This window comes from Channa argus, chromosome 4 (genome assembly GCF_033026475.1).
Source record: "Channa argus isolate prfri chromosome 4, Channa argus male v1.0, whole genome shotgun sequence".
Lineage (NCBI taxonomy): Eukaryota > Metazoa > Chordata > Actinopteri > Anabantiformes > Channidae > Channa > Channa argus.
The window spans coordinates 27,373,682-27,400,886 of record NC_090200.1 but is presented as its reverse complement, the minus strand read 5'-3'; the positions used below and the strand labels follow the sequence as shown (position 1 = coordinate 27,400,886).

At 39.7% G+C, this 27,205-nt stretch overlaps 1 protein-coding gene across 1 annotated transcript in view; it reads right to left on the bottom strand.

The window, feature by feature from the left end:
- Positions 1 to 1,664: 1,664 nt before the first annotated feature.
- Positions 1,665 to 27,205, bottom strand: part of spire2 (spire-type actin nucleation factor 2) — a 39,506-nt gene continuing 13,965 nt past the window's right edge. The window contains exons 4-15 of the mRNA XM_067500302.1: positions 26,245 to 26,325; positions 25,969 to 26,133; positions 24,316 to 24,402; positions 23,756 to 23,873; positions 21,462 to 21,628; positions 20,557 to 20,779; positions 16,598 to 16,725; positions 10,336 to 10,473; positions 10,172 to 10,239; positions 8,677 to 8,704; positions 8,023 to 8,120; positions 1,665 to 3,147 (exon numbers count right to left, since the gene is read on the bottom strand). Coding sequence (XP_067356403.1) covers positions 2,772 to 3,147; positions 8,023 to 8,120; positions 8,677 to 8,704; positions 10,172 to 10,239; positions 10,336 to 10,473; positions 16,598 to 16,725; positions 20,557 to 20,779; positions 21,462 to 21,628; positions 23,756 to 23,873; positions 24,316 to 24,402; positions 25,969 to 26,133; positions 26,245 to 26,325 — 1,677 coding nt within the window. The 3' untranslated portion in view covers positions 1,665 to 2,771. The remainder of the gene's footprint in view (positions 3,148 to 8,022; positions 8,121 to 8,676; positions 8,705 to 10,171; positions 10,240 to 10,335; positions 10,474 to 16,597; positions 16,726 to 20,556; positions 20,780 to 21,461; positions 21,629 to 23,755; positions 23,874 to 24,315; positions 24,403 to 25,968; positions 26,134 to 26,244; positions 26,326 to 27,205) is intronic.

Below are 27,205 nucleotides of genomic sequence, written 5' to 3'. Positions count from 1 at the left end.
AATTCATTATTACACAGAATTCTACTTGTTTCCTGGTTGCAATCCAAAGATTAAAATGAAAAATCTTTATTGTCCAAACTAACCTAAAACATTGATTTAAAAAAACGAACATAACCCTACAAGAAAAAAGCTTAAAGAATAGGCAGAACATTTAGGAAACATGCATTTATTTAGCATGCTGCAAATTGGATGTGAAGATTAACACCAGTCTAAACACTTTATGTTAGATTTCGAGGCTTAGCTTAGCATAAACAGCTCTTTCCAAAGTTCAAAAATCTCCCCACTCTTTCTGCATGTGTATGAGTTAAACCACCAAGGGAGAAGGTGTTAATCTAAAAGCTCTGACCAGATGAATTGTATGGATTAATGCTAAATTTAACCCAGAGTTGGACCCTCCTCATGCACACCCCCTGCTAATTTTAGAATCGGGCCACGTTTGTGTCAGATGAGTGGATTTGGATGTCAGTGGTTAGTTATCGGTCTGCTAGATGATCAGATGGATTTAACGGGTCAGAAATTGTGCTTTGCTCTTTTTAGTTCTGACAGTTGTTCCACTGTCCCATTTCCCACATGCTTGCTGTGAAAAGATGAAAATGTTTTAATATTACTCCAGCAGTTTTTTTACATTAATGGTTAAAACGTTAGTCACGAATAAAAATTGTGCTGTTATATAAAATTAAACCTGTGTATAAAGTAGACTTGTGTCTCTTCCAGGACAGATTTTTAGACCTTAGAATCGAGCTATGAGAAAATGGACCCCCGGACACACAGCTGGTACAACCCCCCCACCCTTTCTTTTTGCTCACACTGTAATGAGTCTCTTTTTGGACATTTTGTGCCTATGTTTAGCCATTTTGTGTATGTTCTTGGCCATTTTTGTCAAAGTTTAGTCAATTTGAGTTGATTTTTAGTAATTTTTAATTTTATTGGCCATTTCTGTGTTTATCAGTGTTCTGCCTTGTAATTTAGTCCTTTCAAACAAGAACTATGAACAGCACCTTCAGAGGTTTTGGCCCTGGGCCTGTACTCAATCTATCTCTGAAACTAAGCTAATTGTTGGCTCTATGCATAGACTTGTTCGTGGTACTGACAATCATTTAATTCTCCAAAAGAAAACATATTTCCCAAAGCGTTTGTTGTGGTCTTTTGCAGACCATGGCATTGAAATGAAGGTGCTACCAAAGCCAGTAGGGCAAGTCACAGCAGATACAATGTAGAGATACAATGAGTATTTACTCTTTGGGTGAGGGCAGCTGAAACATGTTAGGCCAGGCAAAAATTGTGCTTATTTAGGCCTAGAGAACAGTGTCACCTATGATAGGGACCAGCAGACTGGCCTGTTACTAACTGAATAAAATTCTGACACCTCTCAAGATGACCAGATATTTCTAAATAGATCCTTGCCAGGAAGTGCATTATTCAGATACTGGACAATTGACAATCATCAGTTTTGCCATCGCAGCTTGCTATACCAGGGTACTATGTAGCCTAGATTGTAATCCAGAACTTCCCTCCAATGTAGTTTAACCTATTTGGGGCTTTATGGTCAAAAATGCAGCACATAAAAACATTGTATGTTGTATTTATTTATGAAGTTCAGCCACACATAACATCTGAACCCAATATGGAGAAGTGAACAGTAAAACTCACAGATGCTGCAGGAGTCCTGTTTGTCATTAGATTTTATTGCAGGTTTACTTAGTGTTTACAAAACCAGAGCAGATTGCAAGCGTCCATGGGGAGTGAAAGAGATGGGAGTTTTATCTGCTTTATCAGCATCATCAAGCTGCATCAGTTAAGGCACCGTCTGCAGCTTCACCACGTTACATTCAGTGTCGCTGCTCGTACCTCGTCCAGCAGTATCTGCGACTTTACAAGCACGTCTCGAATGCAAAAGTTAAGCAGCAGCCAATCTTTATAGAATCCTTTTCAGTTGACTTAAAATAAAACTTGCTGTGTACAAGCTTATAACGTTACTATTCTGTTTCTCTAAGTTACATTCATGACAAAAACAAGACAACCACAGAGAGCTGAAATGCTAGGGTTACACGTTGACTCAATGCTGAAGAGCTTTTATGCCCACAAAGCTACTACCACCACCCAAACCCAACTGCACCCTCTCTCTCACTATGTATAACCCCCCACCACCCCTATCAAAACCTCAAGCAAGTTCTTCATTTGGCTGCTGCTCGGTTTCCCCCTCAGCAGCTGTGAGTTTCAGGGACTAAAGTCATGGTGCTGCAGACAGAAACGCTTCTTAGTCAAAGCCTATAAAGTGTTCCATGTGTGTGACTGTGTAAAAGAAAGAGAGAGAGACAGAGAGACTGAGACACAGAGATAGCGAGAGCGAGAGCAAGAGAGAGAGAGAGAGAGAGAGAGAGAGAGCACCTCTGCTAAGTGACACAGTGATATATGAAAGATAATGCAGATATGAATTGGACAGAGGGTGTGGTGGTTTAGAGCCAGTAGATTCTTGCTAAAAGTGTTCTACACAGCTCCAGAAAATGTTTGTTAGGTTCATACTGTAGCTTATCTGGTAAATCATGTATTTAATTGTACAACCTAGAAATATTTAACGGACTTCTGAAGGATCCTCACTGGACTATATGTTCTCATTAGCATTGATACTGTGTGTGTGTGTCTGTGTCTGTGTCTGTGTCTGTGTGTGTGTGTGTGTGTGTGTGTGTGTGTGTGTGTGTGTGCACGTAGTAGCACATCTCATTAGGGAGTGTGTGGTCAGAAAGGCATACAGTGTCCATCTACTCATTGGTTCACATTGTTGACTGTCTTGGTGCAGACCTGCAGCGAAGACCCTGTTGATGCATGATGCTGAATGTGGGTGAGGTAGGGGGTGGCACTGAGGTTTGGGAGGGTTGTGTTTGAGGGTAAGTCTCGAGGTGGGATTGACGTTGCAGCTGAGGTCTCTGATCAGCAGCACCAGTAGCAGTGGCAGCAGCAGCAGCAGCAGCAGCTCTGACCTCCCTCTTGGGAGTGTTGTTGAGGATGTCCAGGCTCCGGCGGCTGGAGGAAATGACATCAGCCACAAATTTGGTGCATTCGGCGCAGATGTCACGCAGCGTGCAGCCGTGAGCGTAAAGGTGGGGGAATTCCTCCTCCACTGAGTGGCGGGATAAACTGCGCAGGGACCTGCAGAGGAACAGCAGGATTTATTCGTTTGTTCATTTTATTGAATGGTGCATTATAACATTCATTATCAGCCCATAGCTCTGGCTTAGTAGGACACCTACAACATGTCTGCAAATGTATTTTGAGGGAGATGAGTGGGACATCTAGTGACCAAAGTAAATATGACAGGTGTCAACATTGTAACAACAAATTCTTTCTAAGGAGGAGGCTGAGGTGAATGGATGGGTGACGAAAAACAACTTTAAAATGAGTCCATCTCTTACAGAGGTGTAGCAGGTAAGGTAAACCTATAGATTTATGAATGTTAGGCACAAATTCCTCAAGATCCCATTCAGTGACTTTCAGTCTGAGAAATTAACACTAACTGTAGCAGCCACCTCACTGTCAGAAGGTTGTTGACCAGTCGTGGCCGTGTGTATGTTCTCCCTGTGTTTACACGGCTTTCCTCCAGGTACTCCAGTTTCCTCCCACAGTCCAAAAAAATGCATGTTAGGTTAACAGGTAACTCTAAATTTCCTGTAGGTGTGAAGAATTGTCTGTCAGTATATGTCTTTTTGTGTTGGCCCTGAGATAGGCTGGCGACCTGCTCCATGAAAAGAGGCCTTAATGAGACAAAACTCAATGTGAGTTAGTGAGTTAGATGAACTGTTGTGTAGCATGACTTGTGACTTACAAGCCTGGTAACGGTTAGCTAACCAGCCACAATAGTCTATACAGTGATGGTGCAAGTAGCTGAACTTCAAGCACCACCTATTTACAAAATGTACATAAATGTAGCGGCTGAGGCACTTTTTCTGTGAGAGGACTTGGATTTAGATCATGAGTGCCGTATCTACTTCGTCTAGGAATAAAAAGCTACAATTTTTTGGGCTGGAATGAATCTAATTCTAAGGTGCCAATTTAAAATTGTGTTTATGACAATTTAACATAAATCAAATCTCATTTCAAAAAACATAAATGATATCTGTTAATACCAGTGACTTTAAAGAAAATTTGTTTCACAACCAAAAACTCTCTGTAACTGTGGTAGTTTGTATTTACATTGTTTTTTTTTATTACATTGGTAGTCACAGGGGTTAGTATGAATGCTTCCTATACCTATTATTCTGAGGAAAGTTAGAGTCACAGTGAAGTTGTACTTACAGTACAGCAAACTCTCCCAGGAGAGTCATGTGAGGCAACAGGGCAAAAATGACATTAACTTATGTGTAAATATATATTCCACATGAAAGGCTTTCAGATTATATAGTTGGGTGCATCCTCTTATTTTGAAAAGGGTAAAACAATGTTTATTCTTCATCAACAAAATACAAAATGCACATTTAGCTAGTACAATTGTTATTTAATCAGAAAATAATTAAGCAAACTTTTAAACTTTTCATTTTACTAAAAATAAAAAAACAATAGCACAAGAAAACTGGTAATAAGTCATTTCTTCCTTGTGTGGTTTCTGCTGCCTTGTTCTCTGACGGAATTGGGTCACTGTCTTTGGTATGGCATAATTTTAAAAAGGAAGACAAATGGATCCATATTGTATCAATATTGACTGTTTTGACCTTTATTTATTTCATTCAACAAATCAGCTGAGCATCTGGAAAAAATAAGGATAATCTTCTTTTTTAAGTTGATTTGAAGTGAAAGAAATCATATATCATTGTATAATATATATTCTCTCTCACACACACACACACACACACACACACACACACACACACACACACACACACACACACACACACACACACACACACACACACACACACACACACACACACACACACACACACACGATACATACACATGATACAATGTGTAACAAAGAAGGAAATGCCATGCTGGGGTGGGACCATCACGGTCACTAATGAAAAGATTAAGGACAGCTTTTCTGATTAAAATAATGCCAACATTTGCGGTTATAAAACCTACTGTTTCTGTCCTTCTAGCTGCATGGTAGGGTAGTAATGAGCATCAGATCAGCATGACACCATACTAGCTCCACCTTTCTATCCATCTCTCAGTCACTTGTCTATGTCTGTCCTCACATACGCACAAGGAGTGAGCATAATAATGACAGCTGGGTAATTATTACATAATGGCTGCTCAGAGGCCTTAGAAGAGGCACAGCCCTGTTTATATAACAAAAGGAGGGGGGGGGGTTACATGCTAGTGATTGGATTGAGTAGGCAATATGTGATTGGTTGGGTTGTTTCTGCTTAGCTCAGACAAAGTTAGCCTTGAGTAGCTAGAGGCTGGTGTAGACTTAAATAGATATACAATGTGTTCTTAACCTGAGGTGTGAATCTGTCACTGGATTCAATGAGTGTAGTGGCTGTGAGGAAACTGGACCTGTGTCCCAAGCTGGGAGCCTATCCAAATGAGAGGGAATTTTACTTTGAGTGAACTTTGGAAATGACACACAAAATTTTGAATTACTTTTTAAGATCATATTAGAAGTTTTCTCAGCTTTTATTTATTCAGGGAACTCTCACTGACTGTGTTTACATTCATTTAGGGAACTGAGTTATCAGAAATCTGTGTATACAGTACATGCAGCAGGGGAGTTACTGATTTCCCTTCTCTGGCTTTTTTTGGAAGCCTAGCTTACAGATTTTAAGTGTACTTTACAGACTCCTCTCTTTTTTCTGACCGCTTTCACACAGTTACACACAGTACAGCCATAAACTGATGGTGGCCAATGAGCTCTATTGTAAATTGCTCTTCACTTTTCCACCCAGATTTAAAATTGCTGGTTCTGTAATGTTCCGTTCACAAGCTCACTTCTCTAATATTTAGTGCACCACTGCTCCCAGTAAATAATATAAAAAATACCCCCCTTAAATGCTTAACATAGGGAGGATTTATACATTCTAGGGGGATTTTACTTGTGAGATTGTCTTATTCTTGGCTCAGATTATATTTTGTCACTCTTCTCAAAATTAAGGAATTCTCTAAACCCTTGCTGCCTCTTTCTCTTTCTCCTCTCTTCACTTGTTGTTATCTATATACCTTGTACATATGTTATGAGTCACTTCCTGTTACTTGTCTGTGGACTCATCTAGTACTAAGGAAAACAATGTCCAAACCGCAGAGTGCTCCCACTCTGTTACACATTTTGGTAGCTACACTTTTGTGCTGTCTGTTTTCCCCTTTGAATTCAGATTCTACAAATCATTTTTACTGTTATGTTAAAATGTATTAGGCTTTTCTCTGATAAGCTTTGAAAAGCCTTAATCTGATATTCTAAATTAAAATATCTTAAAAAAGACTAAATGTTATTATGGAAATATTGATGTTTAACTGAGTTCACATTTGCTCAGAGTATTTCACATTGTGTATTTGAATCAGTTCTTTATTCTTGAACCTGGTATCTAATTGCCCTGCTGCTTGTTTGGCCTGATTCTGTCCAGAGTGCCACCTGCTCAGCCCACACCGCTATTCCTTTGCTGTTAGAGTGATGCCTCTTGACTAATATACAATCTTTAATCTGTATACAGAGTGGTGTTTTGCTGAAGCCTGAAACCCGCTGAGAGAGTGTGTATGTGTGCGTGCAGCAACAATTGGCCTCTTATTTTTGATTTGAAGTAGACACTTCCTCTCCAGATTTTTTCCAAAAGGCCTCGCTGTAGCATTAGATAGACTTCTTTTCTTGTGTGAGGATCCTGAGGATTAATGTTATTGTTGGCATCACTAGCACTGCCTTTTAAGCTACACTTTTTGGGTTCTGGTGAGTGGGTTCCGCTTGAGTCAATAAATGCAACTAGGCTCGTGACTAGAACTGGGAAGTTCAGCCACCTTACTCCTTGACTTGTGTCCCTAAACTGGCTCAAAGTTAATTTTAGGATAAATTTTAACATTTGATTGATTACTTATAAAGCTCTGCATGGTTTTGCTCTGTCCTATATTTCTGATCTTTTAATTCCATACGTGCCATTACCAAACTTAAGATCATCCGACAGTGGATTCCCATCTGTTCCAACTTACTGGTTAAAAAAATTAGGAGGAATGCGGGAATAAAGCATTTTCCGTCTTGGCTCCAAAACTCTGGAATGAATTGCCTGAGGAAATCAGGCTCAGTGTCATCTTTTAAGTCTCGTTTTAAAACCCATTTAAATCGATGGCTTTTTCTAATATTTGAGACTTTTGTTTTAGTATAAATAGTCAATTCTATCTATGTCATTTTATGCGTTTTATCCTTTTCTTTGATTTTCTTTACAAAGTATAACACTTTGTACTTTGTTTGATAAGTGCTTTATAAATAATAATATTATTAATGTTGCATGCTCTCATGTTCATATCCTTGAAACCTGGCACTAACAACAGATTGATAATATGTCTTGTACAGAGAGGGAGGGAACGTGTGCCATGAATGTTGTCATTATTTAATACCGCTGTAAATGTGTGACTAAATTTCCTGCAATAAATGTGCTACATTTGCACGAAGCATTGAAATTATGTAAATTCTAGTCACACAATGAAAATCAGGTTCTGAACAGTCTTAGAAAATACGACATTATGGTGGCACTAAAGTGAAGGTTGCAGGCAATGAAAGATGTGTCCCCTCAAGAATATGAATGCATACATTTCATGCTAATTTTTCTAGTGTTTACACTATTTTGGAGCCATGTTGGACTCATGAACAGCTTAATCAGCAGTTTGGTATTTGCTAGGCACAGGTTGCACAAGTCCCAAGTGGTGGTCAATGGACACAAGGATGTTTTTTTCTATCTCAAATTATTTTAAACATTTCAAAACACATTAAACTATTTAAGGGGCCTTGAAATACAAAACACATTGACAACATATAAAAAAAATACCCAGTTTCACAGAAATCTAAACTTTTGTCTCTGGGGGCTCTAAAGACAAAGACAGACTCACTTATAGACTTGACTTTTGTGTCCATGGCTCTTTGGAGTGCTATGGAAGCCCACAGTGTAGACAGGAATATGGGCCATCTTCTTAGAGGGAATCTTCATCTGTAGCACAACACAAGGAATACAGTGAGACACCGATAGTTGTAAGGCAAAAATACTTTAATCTAAGTATGTTTAGAGTATCGAACTCAATTCAAATACACAAATACTCAGGAGTCAACTCTTACACACCGAAAAATCACGACCCTTAGCTGTCACATAAATCAAATACAGGCACATGTTTCAATACCGACACACGACTGTATTGTTAAACAACACAAACGTCTTAGCACCAGAATATACAACTGCACTTCACACGTAATGCAGAATCACAAAAACAAACAAAATCCACAGCTTAAATATGAAACCTACAGAGCACAGAACCGAACATCCAACACTGGGACCTGGGACTGAGGCGACTTATCAAAGCAACAAAAGAACATCAGCAGAACTGATGTTAACAGAAAAAAACAACTTCACTAAACCTGACAAAAGTTAACGTACAAGTTGTGCAATGATGCTTTTAAATTACCTCACAGAATCACACTTTTAAAAATAAAACAAAGCGTTTGATGAATTGCCTTTATTGAACACGTACTATAAGATCTTAGTGAGTTACCTTTGCACTGCAGGGGCCACAGACTGACCTGTACAGGAAAAAAACAATCAATATATACAAATGTACAGTAGGTCAGAACTGGAAAAAGTACGTGTTTTAATTGTATCTGTTTATTTGACCTACAACTATAAACCTATGATCAGCTCTTAATCTATTATTAAAGCTGTTAAACTATGTCCAGCATCAATCACTTGATTTCCATCAGTGGTAATAACATTATGTTCACCAAGTCAAATTTGTAATGTGGCTACACTCTTTGTATCCTACTGGACTTTGTTTCATCAAAAAACAGCAGTTATATGGTAAGTACATACATGATCAAGACAAAAACACTTTTTTGGAATTACAATTATACAATACACTTTGAACTAAATAAATAAATAAAGAAGAAAGATTCTAATCTAATATAAAAAAGGAATTTTTAGACTTGAAGCTGCATTAAGATTTCCCCTCTTCTATACTATTCTCCTCCATCACATTTTGCCACATTTGGCCCCTGTTCTTTATTCTTGCCTCTGTGGCCTGTGTTGTCAAACTGTGGAATTACAGTATGGCTTCTGCAACAAAGTCTAAACAGTGCACAGTTTTTGAAGCCCGGATGATGGATTTTCCTTTAGGTATATATGAAAACCTGTACTGCACATATCATCACATTTCAGGGTTGGATAATTTTTGGACCAGCCAACACGAGTAAGCCTGCCTCTAAAAATACTATAAACTAGGTATCATAAACTGCTAAAATTGTAAACGTGTACACTATTGTTGAAAGCAGCTAATGGAAAGTTTGGAGTGGTGTCATGCCGACTTCTGCCTGTCTGCTGAAAACTGCATCCAGCTGTCGGAACATGTTTCAATTCATATTGTTTTAGGAAATTAGAGATTCCATAAAAGAGAAGCAAAGACTGTTTATATAGAGTGTTTGTTTTGAATCTCTTTAGACACTCGACTGCTGAAATTAAAATCGCCTTTAATAGATTTGATTTTTTTTATAAGATGTTAAGTGAATAAATAAAAGATGAAAAATATAAAGTGGTGGTGGGGGAGGTGGTTTGTGGAGACTCCTGATGTCATCATTTATTTAGATTCTTGGAAACAGCTGTGGAACATTAAGTTTTTGTTAATGTCAACAAGTCCCATAAAAGGGACGAAAATCAACAACTGCTGCTTGGTGTTTTTTTGTGAATTCACAAACACCTATTAGATTATTCATCTGTGCCACAGAGCTCCACAGTTGTTCAAAATTCTTATACACACACTAGTGAGTCACATTGCTGCAACAACAATCAGTTTTTACAACCTCAGAAATAGATTTCCTTAACAGTCAACTCAGCATGTGTGTGTATGCTCTCTAATGTTTACACTAGGTTGCTTGGGTTTATGTCCCTTTATGGCATTTGTTACGAATAACCAAAGTACAATGCATTTAGAAATGTGGCATGAGGATGAAACTTCTTTAGAGAGTTCTAAAAGGGCAGATGAAAATGTTCTTTCATACCTTTTACACAGTAAGCAGGTAGACGGCCAGGAGAAGAGAGGGAATTTTACTCTGCAGCAGCAGCAAACCTGAGGGGGAAAAATACACGCACACACACAGTTACTGAGTTAATTTATTGTAAACCATGCAGAGACACAGCCATGACGGATGTTCCATTCTATTACCTTTCCTCTCTTCAGGTTATTGTAGAGCTCTTTGCTCTGAAGAAACTTCTCCATCTCTGCTTTGACGAGCACTCTGCGCACAGTGATGACCTCATCAACAGTTAAGGCGAGACTCTCCACGGGGTGGCTGAACTCCTCCTGAATCCCACCGCAGCAGAAGAAGAGAGGAAATCTACTCAGGCACTATTTCTATTAACAATCAATCAAGTGTTGATTGAAGTAATAAACTAGTTCTCCTCAGCGCGAGGGAGTGTTTTAAAAGTTAAACATTATTAATATCGGACTTGTGTCTTAACAGTCAACTCCTGTTTCCTAATGGTGGGTGTAACAACTGTACATTGTTTATTTATATTATATATATATATATATATATATACACACAGACATATACATGCACACACACACACACACACACAGTTTCATCAAACAAGCATCTTAAAGTATGGCAAAACTCAGAAATCAGTTCCTCTACTCCAGTTACCGTGTCACAGCTGCCCCTTTCAGTAGCTGAGCTGAACTGCGTCTCTTGCTCTCTCGCTACACTACATAATACAAAAAACAGAGGAAACACCAGTTTCATGGTTACATAACTGGGCCCTAATTGTGCTCCAATATTAGAAACATTCACAAACTTAATGTTGGAAACAATTACTAAATTACTTTTAGTTATTGTAGTTCCTCCATTTTTGCTGCCTTTGGAGCTCAGGTAGATACTCTTTAGCCCAAAGCTCTCGCTCACCACCAACGAATTTTGTTTCATTATCTGAGCAAATTAAACTAAAACCTGACCTGTTCTTGCAATAAAGCGTCGAAGTGCATTAATAAACGAGTCTTTGTCCAATGACGCTGGCACCTCTATATGGACAGCTTGGGTAGCCATACATGTAAATATGACAACATACCGTTTTGCAGTTATTCTTCTCTGTTTAATATTAAAAGGATCGACACCTGCTCTAGTAAAAGGTGGTTCATCAGGTTAGACTCTACTATGTGGGATGTCTGCCATTTGTTGCCACCCGGTTACTCCGTGTAATCTTCTACACATTCGACAGCTGGATAGAATCGTTCTAATTGCTGAGATTGCATTTGGTATCCAGTAGCTTTGACGCAAAGTACACAAGACATGGTTGCGACCGCCATGATCTATCCGTTCATGGATGTCGTGCAGCATAAGCTGTCCTCCTACATGAACAGTTCCATCCTGATAATTTTCCTCTTTCAGCAGAGCTGCAATTTGATCCAGAATACTCTTCCGCTGGCAGTAACTAATTATTTCTACCTCTGCTTACTGGAGCTCATCCACAGTTAGGTTCTTGTTTTATAGTTCAGCATTTTTCTATAAGGCTGAATATTTTGGACAATATTTTTTAACAGCTCCTTTCTCCTTTTGGACGAAGTTAGAAGCATGTCTATGATGAGTAGTACTCTATTAACCTTAGCATTATATCATTGCTTTCTTCCACTACGAGAACATTCACTGTGACATTTCTTTTCACCTCAGGATCACAGAAAGGCTTTCACATTTAGTCCCCTTGATGCAATGTCTGCAGGATTAAGCGGAGAGTTTACGTAGTGCCACTGTGAGACTGTTGAGGTCTGTTGAATCGCTGACACCCTATTAGCTATAAACATGCGAAGCTGATGTATTTTAGCACCACTGTACTTTGGTCCAATACACAGAGTCCTCCAGCGGTAACTCCAACTCCCTCCTTAGCATTTTATCCATACGTACAGTTAAGGTTGCTGCAGTAAGCTCCACAGCATAATTTTACTAGCACATAAATTCATAGGTGCATTCGCAATGGATCATACACTGAGCTCAGCATGGATAAAATCCCTCTTCTGTTGGAAGGCTTAATTTGAATAACGAGCCTGAACTTGAATTGATCTGACTGAATGCATCATTGCACACCCAATACCCTTTCCAATGGAAATGCATTTTGATCCAGATCCAGGACCATTATTTCTATCGCCTTCTCCTCCTCTGGAATGGCTGCTAACACCATTCGATTGTTTCTGATCCATTTATTTAACCTTTACCTGGTGGAACATAGCCTCCACATCCGCCACTATTGCCACAGGTTCTTGACGAAACCTAGTCAGAACACCAATTATTGAGTTAGTAAGGTTTGGTCCTTAAAAGGAACTGCTCATTTAAAGAGGTCCCCTGATAGGACGCGCCACAGTCAAACACCACACGAAGCTTACGCGCTTTAGGATGGTACACCCCATGATGAGGAATATATCAAACCTTTCCATCACTGCGGCCAAGGTACTTTGCTGCATATACTTTGGTGATTGTATCATTCATGAAGGCAATATAAACTACCCTAAGTGAGGGATTCCTGAGAAACTTCTTCTCCAGGCACAATTATTGGGAATCTTAACTTCCAAATCCTTTAATGGGAGATTAAGACAGTAGTGTCCGTTTACCAACTTAGCAGATTGTGATACTCCATGAACAGACGATCTGTCTTAGACATCTCATATTCCTCCTCTTGATCACCCTCAGGAAAGTCATACTGAAACTGTTGATTCCACAGGTCTTCCAGCCTTGCGACGGATATAAGTTCTACATATAAGTATAAGATATAAGTTTGACACAACCTGTGTTACTTCATCTTTGGTTCTATTGCAACCACCTTCTTTCAATCGCCGATTGACCGTCCAACCCAACATAGTTCTGACTGCATAGGGCCAATTGTTGACGCTAGGAATGACTCCTCTGGTTCCATTGACTTGGCAATATTAGTTCCAATTAACGGTCCTAAGTTTGCGCTCATGATAGGTATTTGCACTACTTTAAGATGTGGCCACCTATCTACTTCTTCTCGTCGTGGGATGTTATCCTTGCTCACTGGAATATCCTTTTGTGAAAACACCTCATTTAACTCTATGAAGTTATTTGATTCTAGGTTACCTCCAACTCTGTCACCATGTTACTGGTCACAACTTTGTTTTCCCCCATGGTTGTAAGGAGAAGGTTAACCTTTTTCCCATGCAGATTCAGCTCATCAAGAATTTTATCTGTACAAAATGTAGCTGTGCTGCCAGAATCCAAGAATGCATACGAAGTAATTACTTTGTTGCCCTTTTTTGCCTTCACTCGGACAGGAACTATGGAAGAATGCCCTCTGTGCCTCGGCATTAAGGTTTTAATTACATCTGCCAAATCCACTCATTACTGCCTGTTCATCACCATCTATGGACTGCCATTCTTTCTTGATCTTCACGTGCAGCAAAGTAGGGTGCGTCCCTGAGCAGAACTGACAGCTTACTTCCTCCTGACAGCTCCTACTCATATGTCCTGGTTTCACACATATGCTCACTCTTGAGAAACTCTATCTTATCCTTGTAAGAAGAAATCTGTATTTTTTTTACAGTGTTCAAAAGTATGCTCCATATGGCAAAAAAAGGCTTTTGAGCTAAAGCCAGGCTCTACGCTCGTATCCTTTTGAGTAGTCACTTGCTTTGCAGTAGTGGTAAAGCTGTTTTTATTACCACGTACCTTCCCTAACTTCATACCTGAAGGACTCTTTAGGTGTTCCTTAGGTTTGTTCGCTACATCCCCAAAGAAGGGGTGCATTACCACCATTCCTCCCCTCCTCTCTCAACTTACATGGAAGCTTGGAAACAATAAACCGCATACTACATGCGGTTTTAAGCTCCTATATCCTATACATTCTATATCTACCATTGTGTTTACACAACTGGATAGGAAAAGAGCGAACGAATGGAGTGCTTCCCCATCTTCAGCCTTAATTGCTGGCCAATTTACAGCCTGATCCATGTAGGCTCCCTGGCCCTTTTATATTGTTGGTTTGGTTCCATGTGAAAGCAGCATGTGAAAGCAGCTTTGCACCACCTCCTTAGGCACTTGTGTACCGCTCTAAAAGGTAGAGCCGATCACTGTCATCCTCTATTTTATTCTCTACCCAGTGTTCAAATGATATGATAAAGAGTCTATGGTCTAGAGGATCTCCACTAAAGGTATGAACCATTTGAGGAGATTGAACATAAAACCTGTGGTGTTTATCTGGAACTTCGGTAAAATCGTTCTGACACAGAGTATCCCTAAACAAAGCATGTTGACCCTTTGATACTGGAAACTGGTTAACAGTGCTTGCCTGGAAATCACAGCGGCGAGCCTCAGCCTTTACACCCCCTGTATCCAACACCAAAACACCCCCTAACAGTTTCATCTCTTGCTTCCTCACACTGTACAGCCACATTGACAGCAACAGGTACTTTATCCATAGCATATTTTATCTGTGTCTTGCTGATGTTTACACCCCATGATGAAACTAGGCCTGCATGTTCCCTTAAGATCTGGCTTCTGGCGTTAGCAGCTGCAAGAGCAGCATTCATTTCCATTTCTTCTTTGTTTGCTCTAATCTTTGCTTCTTGTTGCTCCCTTTTTGCCTTAAGCTTAGCTTCTTTCAGCTTTAAGTTTAGCTTCTTGCTGCTCCCTTTCTGCCTTAAGCTTAGCTTCTTTCTGCCCTAAGCCTAGCTACTTGCTGCTCTAGAGCATGTCTTTGCCTTAAACCTTCTGCCTTCGTTAATAGATTAGCTAATTCTAGATCGACCTCAAGGCATGCCTTTAAAGCTGAAGATGCTACAGAGCAAATAGAACTTGTGTTGGACTTCCTAGATCTTGAGGATGCCACAGACACACTGTCCTTAGGACCTACGCTGTCATTTGCCTTATGGGCTTCCTCAAGACGCTGATGTGTATCTTTAATCCAACGGACAACATCATCACCAAATGATCTAAGTGAACTTGCCTTTGCTTCGAACCAGCCTTGCTGATCGGTATTCATATGCTCTTCGGACTTAAGCTTATGGAATGTTTCTTTGATTGAGGTATTTGTATCACAAAACTCACCAAACAGCTGGCTGCCAAACTGTCAACAGTTGGGTTTCCACCAGCTCCATGCAGCAGCCTTCTTCCATTTAACAGCGTATTATGCTCTTTTGTTTGACAAGCTGGTCCAACTTGACTCTTCTTGTGTATATCAGATTTTGCAAAGCATTCTCCATGGCCTTGAGACTTGGCTTTGGCTTTCATTTTTCCACATTAGCTGGATCAATTTCTCCTTCCATTATTTGCCGAGTAGGGTAGAGAAGGTTTCTTACTAATGTAGAGGCGATCTTACTCAAATCTGACGGTCCAGCAAATACTTGACTCCGGAGATCGTTGTATGACGAAAATTGAACATTTATTGTGTTTGCTTCTCAACTTACCCGATGATGGTCCAATTGAACATACCAGTTTAAGTACAACCGTCTCAAAAAAACAAGCATCTCAAAGTATGGCTAAACTCACAGGACTCTGCTGTGACTCTCATTCACCCGTTCCCCCTCACAATCACACACACACAATAACACACAAACACACTGATGGGAGAGCTTCTATACAGCTGGCCAACGGTCACTGGGAGCAACTAAGTTTAGGTTCAGTGTCTTGGTCAAGGACAATTCAACATGTGCATGGAGGAGCTGGGGACTGAACCAACAACTGTGGGATTGTTGTTTAGACAGTACTTAAAATAAACATACTACAGGGAAGAACTCGGGGTGAACCTGTGGTGAGAAAAACATCCAACTAACCGAATGACAAGTGGTGAAAAAAGAGAAAAGACAAAATAGAAACTGAAATTAGGCTAAACTGAGAATCACAACTAGAGCAGTAGAAAAGTAAGCTTTGAGCAGTGGATAACAAGTCCCTAATGTGATACTAAAAAATGTAATCATATAAAACTATAAAACCTACAAACTCCATTTGCTGGTGAAGATAATGTAATCGTATAGAAAGCTCCAGAATAGGCCCTACTTTAAATAAACCTTAAGGCCAGATTTTAAAAAAAAAAACAGTGTTCATGTACATAACTATTTATTCTTTCAGGGTTTTTTAGAATCCACGTAATTATTCTGGCTCATGCAGAAAGACACAGACTCTTCTAAAATAAGGCTATCATAGAATATAAATGTATTACTTTTGTTTTATTTTACTTTTAGGACTCGATTGATGAAAATTATTCTTTTATTATGGAGCCAAATGTGGCCATATGTTTTGTTAAGTTTAATTTTTTTACAGTTTCAGATCTTTCCCTCAGTTTCATTTCTATTTTATAGTTTCATCTCTTTTTTTACAGGTCAGATTTGATCTTTTTTACATTCATGTTTTTGGGCTTTCTTTTTCGTTCAAATTATAAAAAAAACATCTGGCCCCCATTTGGCCCAACACAAGATTGTCGCTCACCATCCACTGGTGCCTGTATCCAGGTCTGGACCCCGAATTCCTTTCTGAACTCTCTGTGGTCTCGTCAACTGAACCCAGAGAAAGGCGGGCTGGAGAAGGCGGCATCCAGCCATGAACTGGGAACGATGCTGGGGTGGGGGGGTGGGGAAATGGATGAAAAGTGAGGGGAGACAGAGAAGAAAAATGGATACTTAATAGGACTGAATCAGATGATGACAGTATCAGTGAGGGAATAAGAGAGGCTCAGTTAAGGGACAGTTGAGGGGGTAGGGGTCAAAAACAAACCACACAAACTAAACTTGGTGCCTCTTCGATCCTGCAAATGAAAAGTCTCAGTTTGACTCTAATGGAAAGTAAACAGGCTGAGAGGAATGCTGGAACCAGCCAGTAAATATCATCACCACATGTAATTTAGATCATTCTTCAATAGCACCCGGGGATCACAGACCTGCATTCTCACATATGCATAGTTGCAACTGGAGAGTCCCCTGTAGCTAGATTCATGTACTACATAATAAATCTCCATGCAGCTAAGTCTAAGGCCTGTGGTATGCAGAATAGTGGATCGGCTTGTGGCCACCAACAGACTGAGAATGGATTAAAGTCTGGATCATTTTCAAACATATGCATATGGCTGCTAATGGATGAATTATAGCCATCAAACAGATAACATCATCCCTGTGACTGATGTGCACTGAAACAACAAAAACCACACTCCTTCACTCAATTCATCTTTATCAGCATGTTTTTAGACTTGATTAGAATTCATCCTAATTCTTGTCAACAGCTTGACAACAGATGTAATCCCTGTTAACCCCCTGTGAGCGAGGGCTGGGAAGACTTTAGCACAGTGGACATGTTCAGCTCATGTTTCACTGCTGTGCTCCAATTTAACAAGGTTAGTGCATGAGGTATAGAGTGGCTTCTGTAAGCATTCAGATTCAGATTTTTAATGAAGAAAATTGCCTTCCTCCTGCATCAATCCACACTCAGTAACCCAGATGAATACAGTGAAAACATGCTTTTACACATAAAAAAAAAAAAGAAAGGTCTCATTTAGATGAGACATTTCAAGATGCACACCTGGAAGCATCTGGTAGCTGAGTGGTTAAGATTCATACCCTACCACATCACTGCAACATCCACAGTTGTAGTCGTGGCTCTTTGTTGCACGTCAAACCCCTCTCTAGTTCTCTGGCCTGGTTTTCTGCTCTCTACACGGTCAGCTGTTAAATAAAGGCATAAATAGCCCCAAAATAATCTTAACAAGAAACAAAAAACAAAAAGCACACACCTGTGTATATAAATCCCTACAATTCATACACAATTTGGAAAAACCAAACCATGACATCTAAGGAACACTCTGCAGACCTCCACAATAACATTATGTGGCGAGGCACAGATGAGAGAATATAAAACCGTTTCCAAAGCTGTGAATCGTACCAGGAGCTCAGTATCCTTGTGAAATAGAAGACGTCAAGAACCTCCAGGAGTGATGAACAACAAAGTGCTGCCTACCATCATCTGCTTAATTCTATAGAGGAATTGGAGGGTGGTTCTAAGCAGCAGGGACAGGATCGGTAATACTTTAAAGCCTTTGAAGAAAACCTGCTAGAGTGCATGAGAACTGAGACTGTTGTGTTATCAGGACAAGTCTCAGATTGTCCTGAAGTATTGAAATCACAGCAGAGACTAAAACCGCACAAAATGGCTGTGGAGAGACCTGAAGATGTTTTACAGAAATTTTTACTAAACTTGAAAGAATCTGTCAGGAAGAATCCTTGGGGAAGATTCTGAGCTGTAATTACTACCAAAAAGGCTTCGACAAAGGCCTGAATGAAGAGAGTTTCGTGGAGTTTTTATAAATTTGCAAAACTTTTTGTGTTGTTATGTGACTGGTGGGATTCCATTAAGTTCAATGAAGTCTAAAATAAGAAGTGTGTGAAAAGGTGTGAAAAAGTGTGTGCAGCCTGAAAAGATGAAGCCACAGTAACAGTAACAGTAAGTAAAGGACAAATTAGATGCAGTGGGGATGTAACTGTCTTCATAACTAGAAAAAAATTGCACCGCTTTAAATTAGAATACTGTGATTAAAACATTAAAACACAACTGAAGATATGTGAAAGAGGGTTTCATTTTTGGTTATTAAAAGGGTCTTTAGACTGATCTAAGTGCTGTTTACATAGATGACCATATGGGCTACTGGCACTGTCTCCCTCTGTGGGAAGAGTTGTCCAACTGCAGCCCATACAATCCACTGCCACTGAGCACTAGGAGTCAGCAGACAACAAGCTACAATTTTTTTTTATTTGTCTTATCCCGTGAGTTCAGGGTCGCCACAGTGGATCATTGTTCACATGTTTATTTGTCACAGTTTTTACACCGAATGCCCTTCCTGATACAACCCTCCCCAGTTTCAACCGGGCTTGGACCAGCACAACAAGCTACAATAATAGGGCTAAATTCCAAGCCTATTTTTATACCAATCTCAGCTATATTGGGGACATTCTTGGGAGACCAAGGATTTAAGCTTCCTCATATCCTGTTAGTAAACACCAACATATCATGACTGATGATCATTTTATCTGACATACTTTGTTTTGTCTTTGACCAAAATCTTTATTGAATTGCTACAATTCTCAAGTTTCTTTATCGTTCCCAAAAGCATCATGCAAAGTATTCTTCACAGCAGAGGTTTTGATAAGATGTGAATAGTTGAAGTGCAGGCCAGCATTCATCATCTCCACTGGAGGAATGATTGAAAAATCCACTTTGTAAAAGATAATTATTAATAACAACTGACCAGTCAAAAAAGGTGAAAAAGGTCTGTTCAGTTTTTGTTTTACTCCCTCTTCTCTGCTGGTCATGTATGTCTCCCCACTGCTCTCCCCCTGTGACTCTGTAACCTTCCAAGGGGGCATGGATTGAGGAGAACTGCCTTGGGCCAACAACCGTAGCTTTCTAAATAGGACAAGTCTGTTCACAACAGGCCTTCTGCCATTTTTGGCAGCACACATTTTTGGCAGAGAAAAATAAATAAATCCAACCCATTTTCACCAAACTTCATTTAGGACATACATTGTTCAGATGACCTCAGGAAGTTCACTGTTATCAGGTGATTTTCCTGCAAACCCCATAAACTGCTTTTTTTCATTGTGATTTCACGGTGACCTCCTGTGCAGTTTGGAAATACTTTTAGATGACACACACTAAAGTTTAAGCCAACCCGTTGAAAATGTAATAAAAAGTCGACAAGTGTTGCGGTGATAACACTGCTAGGCCTCTCAAAGGGTAATGAGTGTGACTCACATTAGTAGCCTCTTGAAAATAAGACAAAAAGAGATTTAACCTGAATACATTGGGCTAAATGTGAAATAGTCCATAATTTATTCTTACAAAGCTTAATACAAAGCATGTACAAACTTACATGATAGAAGTATAATATTTCTGACCATTGTGAACATAGACACTTGCTTTATTTAAATGGAAAACAGTCTGCTTATATCATGGTTTACAATGATGCTTCTTATTCTCCTATTCACATAACTTGGAGTTCAGTGTCTTGCCCAAGGACACCTACACAACACAGCGTATAGCCAGGAGAGACTGGGAGTCCAACCACTGACCCTTTGGTCCGTGGACAACTGCCTTACCAACTGAGCTTCAGTCTCCCCAGTAAACATTTTCTGTTATTAAAAACACATGATGTAAATTACTTTGGAGCCTTAGTAGAGGAATAAACCTCATTTTTGTAAAGGCAATCCACTGTTCACAACAAAACAAAACAAAACTAAAAAAAAAACAACATCCTGAATGCCTGAAACGATTCAACTTCATTTTGCTTATGTTCCCTGTCTGAAATGCATTTCTCAGAACTCTGTCATATTTACAATCTTCCATGATCAGGTTTGATCTCAAAATGCGTGCACAGCATAATCAGCTTACATTAACCCACTGACCTCTCTGATAAGGAGGCAGCCCGCTGCTGGACAGCGTCCTAGACCGAGGTCTATCTTCCCTCAGCCTGACCGCCCCACTCAGCTGGGCAGACTCTGATAGTGAAGGAAGCATCTCTCCATGGAGCAGGGCCAGGTCATGCTCCGAGAAGGAGCGATCTCTTTTCAGAGGCGTGGGGATGCTCTCTGCCCTCATCAGCTCCCCATTGTCTGGGGACTCCTCTTCCTATGGTGGGGACAGAAGGTAGAGAGAATGAGGAAGGGTTGAGTGTGGGGGAGGATGGAAGTGAGGGGAGTAACATTAGAGGAGAAAGAAATAAAATTATAGTGAAGGTGAAGTCAAAGGCAGAAGGTGACAGGGTAAAATTTCATATATGCAGAAATGTTTTATTAAATGTGCATTTGGTTACAGTGTGGCTAAAATCTCACTTTCGATTTTCAAAGAGAGACATTGATAACGTGTATCTGGGTTACTGCAGACAGAAATGAAAAAAATATGAATGTGAAAGTGAGGTGAAAACACATAACACTCAACATGTCATTCCCTCTTGATCAAGTGCAACTTAGTTTTAGCCTGAAGCTAGTTTACCCCTTTGCGCCATAGGACATTTTTAAAGTGCTGAAGTGTAATTAAAAACCCAAGTTTTAAGTTTTATGTTTGATGTTAGGCACAACAAAAAGAGAGGGAACCAACAGGTACAATCCCAACTTGTCCCAAGCCTCTGTGCTAAAGAAAGAGGGTTCATCCCCATCATTTCTCACCCTCTGTGTTACCCTGCTGCTGCACCGAGGCATCTTAACCCAGTTAGGCTGAGTAACAAGCATGTGCTCCTGTGACACATGCTCCTTAGAAATATCAACAGTGGATCCAGTGATTCATTTTTTCCTCCCCTCCTGCCAGAGCTCACCTCTGATATATTCATCTCCTCCATCTCTGCCAGAGTTGGGGCCTTGAGCAGGATGCGAGGGCGAGACGGTGGCCGGGGCCCGGGATCTGACACTGACAGGTCGATGCATGAAGTAGATTTGACATTACAAGGACAAGTCTGAGCCAGGCAGGGCAGAGAGCCAAACGCTGAGGGGAGAGAGACCAAAACATCAACAGGGAACAAATGGATTAGAGCTTCTCCTCGCCATTTATTGTTTTATTGATGTAGGTCACATTCATATTGAGGGGAAATTATTTTATATTGATTTACAGCACAAAGAAGCACTTTATGGCAAACAGAGCCTTAAAACTACACTAGCAGCAGGCAGTGCACAATACGAGCTCAGCAACAGCAAACAGCCACATTCTTTTTAGGAAGGAGCTGGTGGAGGCTAAAATCAGTGAATGTTGCACGGACATTGACCAGAATAAGAAATCCAAATAAAAGCTTATAGAAATAGAAATAATCAACTATTAGGCAGCAGGTTAGCAGTCATTCCATATTTTGGTTTCCACCTATTTAGGTTGCGCCCAGAAAAAAAATGGTATCTGAGGTACTAAGAACTTTAGTAAAAATTTTAATTAAAGTTTGTCTACTTGAATAAGCCAAGTGACTAAGTTGGGAGCTTACCATTTTCTATAGTAACATAAATTTTTCACATGCTGAACATTTTACATTTCCACAGAAACCTTATTTATAAATGCACAGGTTTCAACTAGTAGATAATGTCAACAGCATCAAGATCAAGTACTTGTTAAATTCACTTGTTAAATTCTTCATTACTTAAAGATAATTTTAGAGCAAATACTTCGAGTAGCATACAATTTGAAAGCCATTCTATTTAAAAGTACTACTACTTGTAGTGGAGTACTACTTGTAGTTGTAGTATTTAGGCAGGTACTTGCACTTTTACTTGGGTATTGACTTTGTGTACATCTACCACCTCTGTGAGGGATAGTAGAGATAGAGTTTATGGTAAAAAACTGCTCACAATATGAAAATCACCAGCCTGGGGATGATTCTAATAATTAGCAGTGATTTTATTCAGCTGTGTTAATTTTGGGCAGGATGGCAGAGTTGTGGTCAGCACTCATCACATCTACAAGGTCATGGGTTCAAACCTGTTTCATGTTTGGGGCTTTTGTCTGTGTGGAATTTGCATATTCTCTTCATGTCTGTGTAGGTTTCCTCCTGCGGTTCAAAGACATACAGTTCTTTTAACTGGTGGGTCTAAATTCCCTATAGGGGTGGATGTGAATATGAGTGGTTGTCTGTCTCTATAGGTGAGCCTAAGACAGAATGGTGACCTGTCCATGGTGCTAAATATTTCAAAATGGCTATTAATTTAATTGACCAAGCACTGTTTGATTCAGTGCCTTCTTCATGGATACATCCGCAGGCAAAAGAAGAGCTGAACTCAGGCGCCAGTTGAGAGACAGTCGCTGCGACCTTTACAGCAATTAATTCTACTATACATGTTGCAATGAATATCTCCACAAATTACACAAAGTAGGTTTAGACACTGTATATTAACAAAGACATCAGTTTGTAAAGTCCAGTTGTGTTATTTCACTAAGGCTCAGTTATCAGCATCCACACTCTGCAATAAACTGACCTTCATCCGTACATAGGTGGTTGATATTTGTGAAATGCAACACCACTTGTATTTTGAGCTTCACTCGCTTCACCCTCAAAGTCATTTTTTAGCAGAGTGTGTCCATTCTCCATCAGAGTAATATTAATTTTTTTGATATCACAGCAAGATCATAACAAGGGTCACACTGAAAGTTATGCAGACGCTTTAGGTGGAGAATAATAGAAACAACCACCCAGCCAGTTCTTTTGCTTCATATAAGCTCACTAAATTTATTCACCACCTACCCCCCCCCCCCCCCCCCCCCCCACACACACACACACACACACACACACAGTTTTTATGTTAAAAAAAAGGCAACAAATATAATAGCTGACCATTATAGGAAAGAAGTTCTTTGTAACAGTTTAGTGGAAAAAAAACAAGGTCTTGGTTCTGAAAAGCACCATGGGTCAGTGTGGAAACTTGTATCCAATCAATTGAAGTTTAGTGTTTAGTAAAGACAGGTGTAAGCATATGCTGTTAGGGGTCTTCTGACAACTGGATTAAAATTTGTAATTGTAGGATATTTTTATTGGTTACGTTTTTACTGGAACTGTGTGGAAAAAAAAAAAAACTGTGTGGAGAGGCTATAATAAAGTTTGTGGGGTGAAAGAAAAAATGGTGGATCTCAGCTTACGTCTGGGGCTGGGTGGGGCCACTGGTCTGAGCTTTCTCTCCTGCTTGATCTCAGCCAGGACTTTCTCATGAAGGGACTGCTGCTGTGGGGGAGGAGGTGGAAGGCTACGCTCTGAAACCTAGCGAACAGAAATTCTTAGAACACATCCAAATTTCTTAAAAATCCTAAAGAGATGAACAAGGGAAAAAAAGGTTTTGCTGCTCTTGATAAAAATTCCTGTGAAGCATATATGTTAGTATATCAAAAAATATTAAAAAACACAAGTTCTTCATATTGTATTACATAAAAAGAAACCTAGTAGAATGGCACAGCCAACTAATCACACTACCTAGTAAGTATACTATTTAGTAACCTGATAACCAGGTCTGTTAGTTAACCAACAATGGCAAAAAAAGAAAACAAAATTGTGAACTCTTAACAATGGCTCATGTTACTCTGAGTTTCAACCAGAGGGGGACCATCCTCTCAAATGAAGCGCATTAAAGCTGCCTTTATGTGGTATTCGAAGTAATAAACAAGATACACTTGACACTACTCATATTAAGGCTAAACGCACTCACTGGTTTCAGGGGAGGTCTTGATCTGATGAAATCCAGTATCAGTTCATGGGCATTTCTCTTCACTCTGGTGGGAATATCCCCATCCACCTGAGTAAGACAAGAAGCAACATCAGGTGGAGCATGTCGTAAATCACACAGTATGTCCTGAGGACAGCTGTGGTGAGGGACTGATACCTATAGTATACAGGCCTTGTTGGTCCTTAAATGTTTTTGAAGAAATTATCCACATCATTAGTTTAACATAGTCAGAATGATAAACCTGTATTATTGATGTTTTTGGCCATGTGAGGGAACTGATAATGATAAATGATGACATTATTTTGGTTTCCACCACCTTCTGAAGGAAAGCTTGTTCTTGTGCTGTTAAATACACCACTGTTTACTATTACTAAATACTAAACAGACACAAACACTGACAAAACATTTAAAAAAGAAATCACATGACCAAAAACAACCATAAAAATAAAAAAAGAAACAGAAAACACCAAGAAAGAGACATCAATTGACCACAAACAGCAATCGAAAAATCAAAAACAAACCTAAAACAGACATCAAATGACCAAAATCAAACAAAACACCAAAAAACAAACTAAACTCAAAGCTTCCAAAACAAGTCTAAATTACCACAAACACACTTTAAATGACCAATAATTGCCCAGGGACCCACTGTATTCTCTCATAATCCATCTGTAGGTAGTGGGCAATATGTTCATCCGTATTTTCTTGGCTGAAAACAGCTGCCTGATGTGGTAGGGCACAGGACTGGGAGTTGTGTAACTCAACAGTGCCATCATGAGCTGAAAAAGCAAAATAAAAGCTGAAAGAAGGTGAAATGCTTTGCATAGGTGTGTGTGTGTGTATTATTTTTCGTGTTGCTCATGTAAAGATACTTATGAATGCAGTTTAAATTAAACAATTTCAAAAATAAAAAATAAAAACCATAAAATAACAATAATTCTAAATTATAGATGGAGGTCACATAAGACATGATATGAAATTATGCCTATTAAATTATGAGTATAGCATCTGACTCAATAAAGTGATTTTTATGTCTAACCACTGCATAGCAATAACAATACCCAATCACAGTGGAGACACTCTGGGAGCTTTCTGAACTGCAGCTGCTGCCAGAACAGCAGAAGGCTGAGTGAAGCCTTCATTAATATTTGTATTCTGAGACTGAATTATGTATCTGCTCTTGGAGAAGCCCTCAGGGTGACTCTGCCACCTGAATCCCTTCTACCAAACATTATTTTGCTGTAACAAAGCCTATAGAGTATATGGTGCAGTGGACTGCATGAAACACAATGTAATGGCTTTAAATGACAACGTACCACTTCTGTCAGCTCCAAAATCCACAAAGTCAGGGTTACACTTTCGCAGAAGACTCAAACATTTCCTGATGTTTGTCCCTCAAGTGGAGTGTGTTTGTTTGTTTGAATTAGGAGCTTTTTACCATTCACACCTCTGCTGGCAGTAGCTCTAAGCCCTCATTCCTCAACTTAGCTGCACTGACTAACATACACTGCTTCCATCTGTTTAATTGATGTAGTTCAACAAATATTTCAGCTACTTTCATATCTTTATGATCCCCTCGCATCTACTGCTTGGCTGGATTTATTTTGTTTTCTTTAAACTTGGGTCATCTCTCACCATGACTTTGCGCAGCTGGAACTTGCGTGCTCTTATGTCCTGCATCAGCATCTCAAATGGCGTGAGGCTGAACTCTGTGGGGAGTGGGTTGAACGGCTGCTCCTGCACCTTCTTGAGCTTCACTCCCTGCCGGAGCTCCTTCATCAACTGCACCCACAGACGTGCCTGTGATGAAAACAAGAGCGCGCACATATCTGCATGCGTCAACACAGCAGCTCTGCCTACATTTCTCAGACACCTCCCTGTCAGACCGTGCCCTCGCCCGCTTCTTCTCACCCAGTCTGTGTGTTTCAGTGCATCCAGCTCGGCTGTAGACCTGTCCTCCACAGCCTCCTCTGTTGTGATCTTCTTCAGCATCTTTGCAACAAAAGACAATAAACACATTGTGAATCTCAAACACTGGTGCCTTTCTGATAAATAGTGAAGGAGCTCTTAACCATAACTTTGACTAGACGAGATTTTTTGCAATATTCTTGCGTTAAAGCACCTGCAGTACACTGCAGATTTTTGTATTCTTGAGTCCCTGAAACTGTTCAGTGCAGATCAGCGAACATTGTTGTCTGTGATCTTTTGTTTTGTGATGATACTACAAATACTGGGCACTAATGGCAGTACAATCAAATCCTGCACATAGATGATTTAACCAGAATCACTCACTACTCTAGATAAGACGACTCCCAGGGGAAAAGCAAACAAGACACAACAGAAGGCCATGGAACATGTACACATACAACTACAACAATAATGACAGATCAAAGCTGTTCTTCAGGCTAACCTGGTGGCTTGTGGCTTATCATAACTTGACCTTGACTTACTGTGCTATAAACAATTGTTCTGTTAGTTACCCGACAACAACTAAATACTTCTAATTACTTTGGAAAGCTTTTAAACCCATTGGCAATTATACTGTGAACAATTAATTTACAAGGATAAAAACCATTGCAACTTAAAATAAATTACAAAATGCATTTATTGTGGAGAAGGGCAGGCCCCTACAAGCTTCTCACACCTTTGGGCAGTTTATTTCACTCTTCCTGACAGATCCTCTCATCCTCTTAAAGCAGACAAAATGCACCTGACCACAATTTGGAGCCAGAACAGAGGGTGTGAATACTTTTCTAAGGAAAAGGTCCAAAATGATTTTTTTATAATTTAGCCCAAACAAAAAAGAGAGAGCTCATTAACAATAATTCACTTTTTAATTTAAATTGTGTGATTAAGTTTGTAAAATATGTAT